General features: G+C 42.3%; 1 protein-coding gene across 1 annotated transcript in view; it reads right to left on the bottom strand.

The window, feature by feature from the left end:
• MYO1D (myosin ID) overlaps nt 1-12,122 on the bottom strand; it is a 149,726-nt gene that overhangs the window by 82,407 nt on the left and 55,197 nt on the right. The window contains exons 15-16 of the mRNA XM_064524453.1: nt 5,179-5,345; nt 390-597 (exon numbers count right to left, since the gene is read on the bottom strand). Coding sequence (XP_064380523.1) covers nt 390-597; nt 5,179-5,345 — 375 coding nt within the window. The remainder of the gene's footprint in view (nt 1-389; nt 598-5,178; nt 5,346-12,122) is intronic.

Below are 12,122 nucleotides of genomic sequence, written 5' to 3'. Positions count from 1 at the left end.
TTAGAGTCAATGTATGCCATCAGTGATGGACCTACTGATAAATTTTTACGCGTGTAAGCTTGTCTCAACATCCATTGTGCAACGGCCCTCTACATTTATCCAAAAAGGTTCCTTTAAGTTTCTACATGACCTACTCTTATCGAGTAAAGAGCAAGTTTCATAAGAACATCCAAAAGTCTTACAGGTTCTACAGATCACAGTATATTACACCACATCCAGACTTCTGTGCAGCCACAGATCACTACTGAAAGAGCTTCAAAACAACAAAAAAAACCCAAACAAATCAAGCAGTAATCGAACTGCATTTTGATTTGTGCAAAACTGTCACTTTTGCAAGTGAGCCTGAAAAGGGAGCAAAGGTGTTTTGTGGAACTCAGACTGAGTTTTACCTTCTGTAGGAAGAGGACGATCCTCACAAGCATCTTGGCGTGCAGCTCCTCCAGGGTGAACAGCGTCCGAGGCGTGCGGATGAAAATCTTGGTCTTCCCATAAGCAACGTCGTGCTGAAATCCACAGCACTCTATGAGCTTCTTCACAGCTTCTTTGTCTGACGGGAGGTCGTGGTTTGGCCAAGTGAATTCTGAGATCATCTTGTACCTGGAATTACACAGAAATGAAAATTTATCATCTGTGTTCTTAAGAGGGTCGACCCTTCAACATATTTTAGAAATCATCATCATATAATTTCTCATAAAACCAACTACAGGTGGAAGAACTCAGATACTCTACATCTGAAAATCCAAAAAGGAAAGGGAAGAGAACATAAGAGAGGTGAGATTTTGTGAGCCACCGAAAGCAGATGCTGCGAGGAGCTCACTTCATCAGCGCACAACTGATGCAACGTGCTAAGCCTCACCACTATTTTCCTGCAGATTGGGCAGTTCTGTGACTCTCTCTCTCAGCATTCAATTTTAAAATATTTTGCAAGGAGGGAGAGTTTGAGTTTGCTCGCACTCTGTGTCAGAAGTCAACTGCAACCAACCATTTAGTCAGAAAACGCAGGCTTAAAAATCCTGCAAATAATGTTTTTGAGCATCGTTTTGTACCATTTTGAGTGAATTTCATTATTTATCAAAGTAGCAGATAGCGGACTGCCACACGTAGTACAAACACCAACGTCTGTAATGGCTGTTTAATCGTTCACTCTAGTCCAGACTTTCCAAGCTACTTTTCACAGGAAGAAAGAAGTTGAGATTTGGAACTAACACAATTATGAACCAAACATCAAAATAACGATATCAGACTCCGCTCTCCGTACGATTTACCATCCTTGAAAAGTGCTGAACGGATAAATAGGGGCTTGCAAAAAGCAACGATGAATTTTCTGCATATGATTTACGGACATAATCAAAAATGTAATAGACATTTTCACTGTAATATTATCCATATTCATGTTCTAAATAAAACATGCAGGCAGCAGTCTTACCCATTTCTCTATTTAAAAGCCTATGATCCAAGTCGAGCATCAATCTCAATGTCTTAGACATTCACATTTTTCAGAATTTTCAGCTAGTATTAAATGGACAAAAAAATAAACCTTTATAGGGGGAGTGGGTACACTAAAAAAGGAATTACTCAAGACACTAAAATAAAGCTGAATGGAAATAGAGCACACTGTCACTTTAATTCATCAAATTAACCTTTCCAGATAGGCCTTTGAAGGGGAAAAAATGGAGACATATACATGGTGTCTAAACAGGGCACACCATCAGCTCGAGGGTTACAGCAGACAGACTAGAGATCTTCCTGATAAATAAAACAGGCATATATAAAAAAATGCCTCAGACTCATAACAGAGGACTTTGCATTTATTCTTGGCTGGCAGAAGCACTCCCTCTCCCGAATACACACGGGACATAAATATTTCACGCAGATATCAAAACCCTTTCACTGGTTTCTCTTTCCTATTCGTAGCAGGAAAATGTTCCTCCAATAATTAATTTATTGGGATCTGAGTAGGAAAATCTTCCACCGCAAGACGTTTACATTCGGGGGGCAAAAAGGCAATCAGGGTGGCAATGCAAACCCACCTTTTCTTAAGCAGATCTGCTCAGCCGAGGGGGCAGGCAAATGGGACAAAACATCGGAAAACTGAAAATCTGCCCAGCAAAAGCAGAAATTTCAGATTCTCTTCCTCCTTTACAACAAAAACGGGGCTATGTTATTTAAAGAGACCCCAGGCCAATCTGACCGCCTCCCTCTTGGACCACAAGTCATGGGACTGGTGGTGCGATATCGTGGCAGGTCGTTGTTTCTCCAGTGGCACGTGCAGGACAACGTCAACTCCTTCCCTGCAGCAAGGAGTGTGACCTGGATGCCACAGCGAGTCAAAATCCCAACCTCGCTGCTAATTATAGTGAGGCAGAACCCAAAATAAATCTGCTTGCTGACAGCACAACCCTTCCCCTTCCCTTGTGCCTAAAGATCTCGACAGCTTTCAAGGTCACGCAGACATTAAACATCCCTCCCCGCGCTGCCTTTGTTTCTCCTTCTATTTAGCTATAGAAACACTTGACGTGCACAAGGTTGCTACTACAGCTTACGATTCCCAGCATAACTCTCCTAAAATTAAGAGACCCTCTGCTGAAAGATATGGGGTCTGCACGTGAAGCAGGGTCATACCTTTCTTTCACCACCACTCAGTTCACGGATATCTCGGTGTCGTTTTCATGCTATGTTTAACACTGCCTTAAAATAGGCATGTGGATGCCTTAACAGAGAAAGGGTTGGATTACATTCCCATACACACATGCCCGCGGGGGCCTCGCAGGCGCCGTTCTCCCCCCGTTGCCTCACCCGCACCCCCTTCTGAAATCCGCTCGACATTTTTTTTGGTGGTAAGCTTTATACTAAACCAAAAACACGCACCACATTTTTTGTGTTAGGACCTGTGGTCTAGTCTATTAAGACATGTGGTCTCAATGTGCATTTCACCCCGTTCAAAGATGTAGTTTTACCAAGCAAAAGCAAAGCATCTTTAGGTTCAACAAAGTATATTTAGATTTTATTTTCCACCAAATGGTAAGGGCAGATTGGCTTATTTAACCCGTTCGTACATAGGGCTCAAATACAAATCTTCTCATGTATAAGGAAATGTTGAAAAGGACATTTATTAATGGCCTTAATTGATCTTCACATTATTTTCTTCCGTTTAATACGAGATAGACTACTTCAGAGTGCTTTAGAGCTAAAGAGCACCAAACTCTTTCTTTTCCCACGGAAAGGAAAAGTTACTTGCATACTTATACCCATATATATAAACATATATATGTGTGTGTGTGTGTAAGTATGTATGTACATATATCTCCCGCCGCTGCCAAAAGAGGGATCAACAAAACACAAGGCAACAAAATGTGACTGGGCAGACGTCCAGATCTCCTGGGAGCGCCCTGAAGACCAGCCAAGAGGAGGTCAGCCTGGGCAGAAAGCAAGTTCAGAACAGCTCCTGTGAAGCCCCGACTGTCTAAGGCTTGGGCAAGACTTCTCCCTGTTGACCAGGGCTCAGCAAATTTGAAAGCTTCAGGGGCCTCTAAAGGAGTCTGACAACTGTTTGCGGGCCTGAGCTTTTATGAGAACTTTCCCAAATGTAAGCAAACAGATGGCATTGGGTTATGTCCTAAAACCACCTCTTGCTGAGTCCAGAGCTGAAGGGCCTGGATGCCTCTGCCATGTTCTCGGTCTGTCATTAAACCTGTCACCAAAACAGCGCTATGAGGAAAGGAAGAGAAATCCCTCGTGATCCCTGTCCAGAAGCCATCCCAAAAACGCGTGGCTCCTACCACAAATCATATTCGCCCAGTCCCTTTAGAGAGATAAGTCTCATCCAAGGGTGAAGAACAAAGAAATTTTGCTTAAGTAAAAGGAAAAAAATAAAAACAGTGTCAAGGGACATGCCAGAAGAATTGTTTTTAGATTTAGAAAAGTTAATGCAAACTGAGAGCAATACTGGGGCGTGCAAATACAGTATTTGGTATCTTGCACTTTAGATGTTTAATCCTACTGCAGGGTTCTGCCGCACAAATGTCACTATAAAAGCGGTACCAGTTGCCATGTGCTAATTTGGTTTACTGCCTGCTAACACCTCTTCTGCTCTTAAGCTTACAGGATCTCATCAAACATTCATTAAAAACAAAGCAGCTGTTTATATTAATAGTAATTATACAACTGTTAGGAGGAAGTTGTAACAAATCCCACAAGTGAGGGCAGAAGCAAGCCCTAATCACTGCATAACGTCTAAGAAAATTGATGTACAATTTGCCATTCCTGTAAGCGGTATTTGTTAAACCGTACCCTTTTAGTTCTACTTCAGGTATCGTGAAATATCCAGGCAAACCTTCATTGTGAGCAGCAAGAGATCTTTCACCAGCACTTTGTTTCTAACACGTGACATCCCACCCGCTGAAATAGTTTAAATTTTTTTCTACCCTCAGGGCCCATTTCTCACCTGATTCAGTAAGAGAAGACAAAAATCAATTCAGTATTTCATCAGCAAGAGGATGAATTCTCAGCGCCCATGCTAATTGACTGAGGCCATAAGACAAATTTCTATCTAAAACATTTCATTTGACACAAGTCTGGTAGGAATAAAGAGGGCAAGAAGTACCAGAAACATGTGTTAATGGGGTCAAGCTATTATCCCTTTTCGGTCTTTCAGTTTTTAAAGTGAGAGGTTCCCTCCTGCACACACATAACGTCACTATGCACCAGCATGCACTTCCCAAGATGCACAACGTCTGTCTGTCTCTCTCCCTGCAACAATTAGACAACATTCAGAGAGGAAAGAGAAGCTAATTAGTTCTGGTTTTAGGATTATGCTCTGGAGATGATCCTCCTTGCACATTCATTCTGAAGAGATTAAGACAGCGGTAGTATTGTAGCATGAAGAGGTCCCGCCTGTTTGAGGGCCAAGAAAGCACCCGTAAACACATCTGCTGCCACAAAATGAGAGAGCCACCAGAGTCCTTGCTAGACTCGTATTTTATTCTACCCAACAGTAGATATTAAAAAGTAGATTATTATTATTATGACCCCCTATGATCAAAAGCAAGTATCACAAACCCAGCGGATTCAGGACTTACTCTTTACTCCAGGGGAGATACCCAAACAGCACACCTCCTTCGAACGTCCTAGCTGACCTGCTACGAGCTGAACTCAGTCGCTTGCCAACGCCCTTCTTACCTGTGCAGAAACTTCTCATATGTTTGGCGGTAGGCAAATCCTGCTCGACGGACTCTCACGTTCTCCAAAAGGCCAAGGTATTCCACCTGGTGCCGGCAACGTTCCTCATCAAAGAGCTGCGGTGACTTCTTATCGTTGGGCTTAATGCAACGGACGTAATATGGCTCCTAAGGGGACAAATCAAACCGAGTTTCACTCAGAAGGAAAAAGTCTGTGCAGATGCAACTGTGTCCAACTGAATAAATTAAAATGTCCATCCACCTTAGTCATTTGAATAAGGTTTGACTTCTTAACAGGAATTACAAAGTTAGAACAAAAAAGATTGAAGATTGGTGCATAACACATTCCTCTCCTTAGCAGTCTGTAACAAGATCTACTACAGAATCAATGTTACTCATGCAAGTTAAACTGTCCTTTTTTCTACTACACATCAAAATAGGTTTCACATCCCTCTTCTCCACAGCCTTTGATAATAACAAAGTCTTCATAAAAGACCTAGCAAACAATACAAATGCATTAACCCAATTATAAAATGAGGCTTTTCAAATATCGACATCTAAAAAAAGTCTGGATTGCTCTATTATCTTTAAAATATGCTGAATTTAAAATATGCAGCTCCTCTAAAGTCTGTAGCAACGTACTTGAACGATGGAAATCCCTAAACACTACTCTGTGCAGGGCAAAAAACAAGCACCTTCCAGCCCAGCTCACCATCACAAGCAACACACCTTCTGTGAGACCTGCTACAGGACAAATGCAAGCCCCCAGCACGTGAGCTCTTCTTTCTGCACCACCTTGGAGCTGCTCATGATAAAGAACGTGACACTGGGTCTGGGAGCTTTACTCCAACACTGCCTGCATGGTCCTGCTCTGCATCAACCGGGTTGACATGAGAAAGTTAAAGTCAGAGTTTCACAAGGTTGCACGCCTTTCACTGTTAATCAGCCTGCAGTCATGAGAGGTAAGTCCTATACATGGTCCTGCTAGAGGATTTCTGTTTTTGAGGTTTACTTTAATTTTTGAGATTAAAGGCAACTTTCATTTATGCATATATAAACACACATATATACACACACTATATATATATAAACTAGCACCATCAGTGCTTGCAGAGGGAGGCTATAATTACTTTCAACTAAAGTACTTCCATCACGCTGCGTTTTGAAGTTCATTCATTTCCTTCTTTTCACTGTTAGCCCTTGTTATCCCACGTCTGGCTTCACTGGAGGGAAAAGCAATGACTAAGCTTCATAAAAGGTCAAAAGGCCCACCTCAGTTTTTCAAGGGACAGTTTTGTTCTCATAATATTAATGTATATTATTTTTTAAAAAGCTCTTGCAAAAGGAGTAGCATATTCTGTAGGCTGCCAGCGGCCTGCGCCAAGGAGAGAACTCAAACGAGGATCCCCATCAACTCTTTCAGGTCAGAAGGCCACGATATATCCAGAGATTGCTTCCGAGGACATGTTAAGATGCGCCTACACTTGAGTGTTTCAAAAACCAGCTTAAGGCAAGGCTAACATTACATTAAAGGGAGATCAGTTGGCTGTCTGAAATCTTAACACTAGCAGGTTTAAAATTTCATAATCATGCTTGATAATCAGAAATGAAATTTCAGCAATTTTCTCCTGGACTAGAAGAAACCATTGGGCGGCTGCAGAACCACGTGCAAAACCCTTCTCCGAGTAACCAGAGGCTCACTCTCAAAACCCAGGGCCATACCAAGGGCACTCCACAAGCCTGCTCTGTGTCCTGTACAGCCTGACAGTTTCATTAGCGGTTTGAATGAAGGAATACAGCGTGTTTACTAAATCTGCAGGCAACGTGCTTTCAGAGTGCAAGGTCAAAACTCATAACAACTTTGACAAACGGGAGAAGCGGTCTGGAAAAAAAAAATGGCATGAATTCAACAAGGACGAATGCAAAGTTCTACATTTAGACAGAAATAATTGCACAAAAAAAGAACAAAAACCTACTGATTAGACACTAGAGCTAAAAAAGATCTGGGAGTCCTAGCTGAACATGAGTCAAGTTCATGCTTTTCTAACAAAGGGGCATATGAACAGGAAAACTATTTGTAAGAAAGAAAAAAAAATCAGATTTCTATTTGTCTGAACGTTGCATTCAGTTCGGGCACTGCAGTTCAAGTGGGCTGCAAACCGAGGTGAGTCAGTTCAGAGAACAAGAATGATCAAGAGATCTAAAAACATGATGCAGAGGGTAAGTGGGTTTTAGTCTATAAGGACTGAAACACATCACCATCCCCATGTTATACTTAATATATGTAAATGACAGATATGAAGACAAATATTCTGTTTTAGAACAAAGACCACCTGGCTTTAACCACAGCGTAGAAATTCAAATCAGACACCAGGAGAGTAAGGAACGGGAACACGATGCCTATGGAAAGGAGGGGAACCTCCATCCCTGGAGAGAACAGACTGGACAAGCATCTGTATTGAAAAGACGTAGGCATGTAGGCAACGGTGTCCTCACACAGGGGGATGAACTAGATGCATTCCCAAGGTCCCCTTTAGCCCTATTTTCTATGATTTGTAGGTCACTGTCCTAAACTTAGGATAACGCAAGGCCCCAGATTGCTATTTTTCCCTTCAGTAATACTGCAGAAATGAGATCATCCTTGAATATCCTGGGTAGTCCTGACCTGACCTGGAGGTATGCAGCGTTAATGACAGGCAAATGGAGCTTCCACACACGCACTAACGAATCTGCATAGGCTAAAATACAGAGGCCTTGGAAAAACAGAGCCTTATATCCTGGAAACTGATGCAAAAGCCTGGACTTTTGGGGCGAAGGTGCTAGACTGTAACATTTCCCTGCTTTCCCAGGGATGCGACCCACAGCATCAAGCCGTGCTTTTTTTCCTGGGTGGTTATCCTTGGGCCAGGAACGCGCTGGTGGAAAACAGCGCCGAAGAGAGCGTGCAAAATCAAAACCAATCAACCATACGCGAGTTGGCAGCATCCACGGTCTGTCTAGCCCTTCACGCAGCAACCCAGGAGGAAGCTGAGGGCCAGCAAAGATGCAAAGCTATTGCTGCGGGCAATATAAATTCAAGCACTATTTTCCTTCTCACATAGCGACTTCATCTCTGACAGAGGAAGCACGAAGCGCTCCAGGGACAGCTCTTTCAGAGTCTTGCTTGGCTCCTTTCCTTACCGGGGAAGCTAAGGCAAACGTGCACACAGTGGAGAAAACGGCCCCGCTTCCAAGTAACTGGCTGAGCTCTCTGGAAAGGCGGCTCTAGGAGTTTAAAGGAGATTTATGCATTAACTTCTTCAGCTTTCTCCCGCAAGTTCTCTCTGGACTTACAGCAGAAGGCAACAAGGTTTACAAGGGTCTCTGTTCACTCAGCAGTCTCCTACCACCTCCCAGAAGAGGCAGTTGGCATGGGTGACGATTTTCAATCAAGTTGGAGAATTCTTCCGTGGCACGGGAACACGGCTGTCACCCGAGGTCTCCAAACCCGCTCTTGGACATCATCCGTCAAGCTCTGAAGGTTAAAACAGCCTGTCTGAACTTAGCACCCATTTTTCTTTGTGCAGGGAGTCAAAGCAGGAGACCAGTTTGATGTGTTCATATAGCAGCTTTTACTGATGAGGAGTAGGAGTTTGCCAGACCTGATGCCTGCAGCTGATAATCTCTGTACCGTAATCTCTAAATTGTCTGGCAAGAAACAAAGGCCAGGTCATTTATCAGCCATAATGAGTCTCCTAACAAACTGGAAATAAGCTGTTTATGGAAACTGCAGGATAAACTCCCTAAATTACAGCTGAACTTAGAAGCTATGAATGAGTCTGTAATTGCAGAGGTGAACAGTCTGCAATTCTCCCCATCTCCTTTTGCTAATATTCAGCTTGGGCCACTTCTTCATCCACACATTAGTCACCTTTAGCCGCAGAGCTGTCCTGGTGTTAGCAGTAGGGTCACTAACATCAGAAAGAAGCCACGACATGCCAAATCTGCCCTCGACATCAGATGCAACACAACGGTATAGAGATGAATATAGGTCTTTTGATGAGATTAATAACACAAATATTTAATATACATACAATCCATAGAACTGGGACATCTTGAGAGCATACTGGACAGCAGGAAGCAAGTTAAAGAACTTATTAGGAGCATGAAGTCAAAAAAGTGCATCCCATCACTCCACCTCGAGGGAAAGGGTCTCCTTTGTTCATTAGTGACATTATAGTGTCCCAGTTTCACAGCTCTCTATTTTTGCAAATACATAAATTCCCTTTACCACATGCAGATAAGCCTGCTTGGGCTGTCACTCACGTCTTTGCCAATCAAATATGCAACATATCTCAACGCAAAAAATCTACGCTTCCTGACTTCAAGCCCAACACAAAGGAGTGAGTGACAGTATCTGCACTCGATGCCGAAGGTAGAAGGCGAAATGCTGCTTTTGGAAAACATAAACGGGAAGTTCCTGCGCAGACAGGAGATCATCTATCAGTGCAATTACCGTGCAATTAAAGCCTCTCAGCAATGCAAGCTACTAGGGTAAACTCTAAAGTAGATTATTCCACGCTTACAATCCCACCAGCCTCATCCCTTCGGGGGATAATTATCCCGTCCTCGTTATTGCAGCCTGAGGCTGTCAAGACTCAAAGTTGCATTTTACAAAACAGAAGAACTGAAATACAGAGACACAAAGGCCCTAGTCCTGAAAGCTATTGAGATGCCTAACAGCAATCTATATTTTTTATTTATTTATTTTTTTAAATGAGGCTCGATTTGTAAAGTTGAAAGACAACAAACCGGTTTGAAGTCTTTGCACCCTAACCAACTCCTCTTTGAGAGATTTCTTTTCCATAGTTTATGGCTCATTGGACGAGAGAAGGTTAGGACACCGAACCGACAAATTTGGGCTGGATATGTCCAATCAGTCACAATGATGACATTATAACTTACTAGAGATGAAGCCTGTCAACATGGATAGGCAAGGAGAGGTATGGAGGGAGGAAGAAAAAAAAACACCAAAAAATCAGACAAAAGGAGTTAGAGAAGAAAAAAAAAAAAAGAATGTCTAAAGAGAGTTCCTGGAGAAGCTCATCATTTATAACAGTGTCAGCCAAAGGACTTCCAGTGTGAGCATTTAAAAGAACAAGAAAAACCACCCAGAATAATCCATCACAAAAAGACCAAATCCTCAAGAGAACAGCATGGACAGAAAACCACGTTCTTGAGGAATGTCATATGGCAATACGGCAACTCCATAAAGCTATCTCCTTCATTCCTTCCTTTCTTTTTTTGCAGAAGCACTTAGTTCTATCTAGCACACATTTCTGCCCAAAGATTCACAGAGTACGTTTGGAGGATTATAGTATTTTTTAGGATACCAGTAGTGATAAGAGCCACTTCAGCTCAGCATCCTTCAAAACCACTATTCGTGAGATCACATACTTGTAAGGATAAGTGTAGATCCAAGCTAAGGTTAAAGCTGTATTTGTGAACAGTTCTTGCATTGTTATCACCACTTTTAAGCTACTCACCCAGACAGAAGCATTTGACACGTGTACCATGTTTTACAACAAATTTGACTGTTATGTTGTTTCCTATCTGAATTTCACTCAAGGGAAACTGAGGTACGGAGAACTGAACTGACTTACCTATAGTCGCAAAGTCCAGAAACAGAATTCAGTCTATCATATGCTCAGAAGTCTCACTTTCAGCAACAAAACAGAATTTTAAAAGTGGTTATTCTAAACATTGGAAAAGTTGTAGCACCTACAGCATTAGTTGGTTCTTTGTCTACTGAATTTTAGTTGTTTCTGAAATGACTAGGAGCTGTCCAGAGTTGCTAATTACAAATAAATTTAAGGTAATATGAACTTGAACTCACATCTGCCAAGTAAACTGTATTTTGAATATTTATTTTCAACAACATCTAACTCTCATTGACACAAATACACTAAACACTATGGTTTGTTAATAGTTAGTTCCACACAACAAATTAAAGAGTTCTTAAAGTTCCTTGTTTTCTTCTTTCTTCTCCTTTCCTTTAACATCTTCCATTCCAAAAATTTGGGAGACCAACTCAATATTTTGTCACATGTAGAAAAGCACTTCACGTGCTCAGTCCTCAAGGCAAGAGCGTAAGCCTGTTCCGCTCTAACACCCAACAACACCTGCAGATCTCTACAAACACGGCATCCAAGGAAACCTCTCCAGCCAGCAAAGCAAAGCTCAAGAACCAACTTGTAAGAGAAGAAACAGTGCAAGATCCCTTGTCAGCTCAGGAGTTCAGGAAATAAGACTAACATGGGAAGCTGAAAAAGTGTTGGTATTAATTACAGTTTTGTGTAATAGTTTCCATGTTCCTTTTTTTTTTTTTTTTTTTTTTTGGCATGGAAATGGAGAAGGGAGCAAGAAATAGAAAAACAAGCGATCCAAGAGAACTGTAAATAGCTTTAGAAAGTCTGAAATGTCTACTGGGGAGAAGATACCTGGGTAGATCCATACAGACTAAGATGTTTTACCTTTCCAAGGCAGATCCAGAGCTCAGCTGGCATATAAACTCTTAGAGAAACATCACCGAAGAGCATGCCTGAGCCTATTTAGCCTGGATGGAACAGGCACATCCCACCCTCCTCACCTAGTTCAAGTGGGCTGATCTAGCACCACTTGCAGGACACCCTGCCCTCAACACCAAGCCACCAGCTGAGGCTGTGGCACATAGACATCCTCCAACCAGAGCTACGCATCAACAAGGGCACTTCTGAAGACAAAACCCTAACTCTCAGAGCGAATACACTGTCATTAAGGAATTCTCTCAGCATGCCACACGGCACGTCGCAGCTCAGTCAACTGCCTTCTGACTTATTCCTGCCCACCAAATTAGCATCTTTGGGGACCGTTCCCCCAAATGACAGGCTTAAAGGTATTGCTTGCTGTCAAAAACACGGCAGCTTT

This window comes from Dromaius novaehollandiae, chromosome 22 (assembly GCF_036370855.1).
Source record: "Dromaius novaehollandiae isolate bDroNov1 chromosome 22, bDroNov1.hap1, whole genome shotgun sequence".
Taxonomy (NCBI): Eukaryota; Metazoa; Chordata; class Aves; order Casuariiformes; family Dromaiidae; genus Dromaius; species Dromaius novaehollandiae.
Note: the sequence above shows the minus strand (reverse complement) of the source record. Positions and strands in the feature narration are given on the sequence as shown.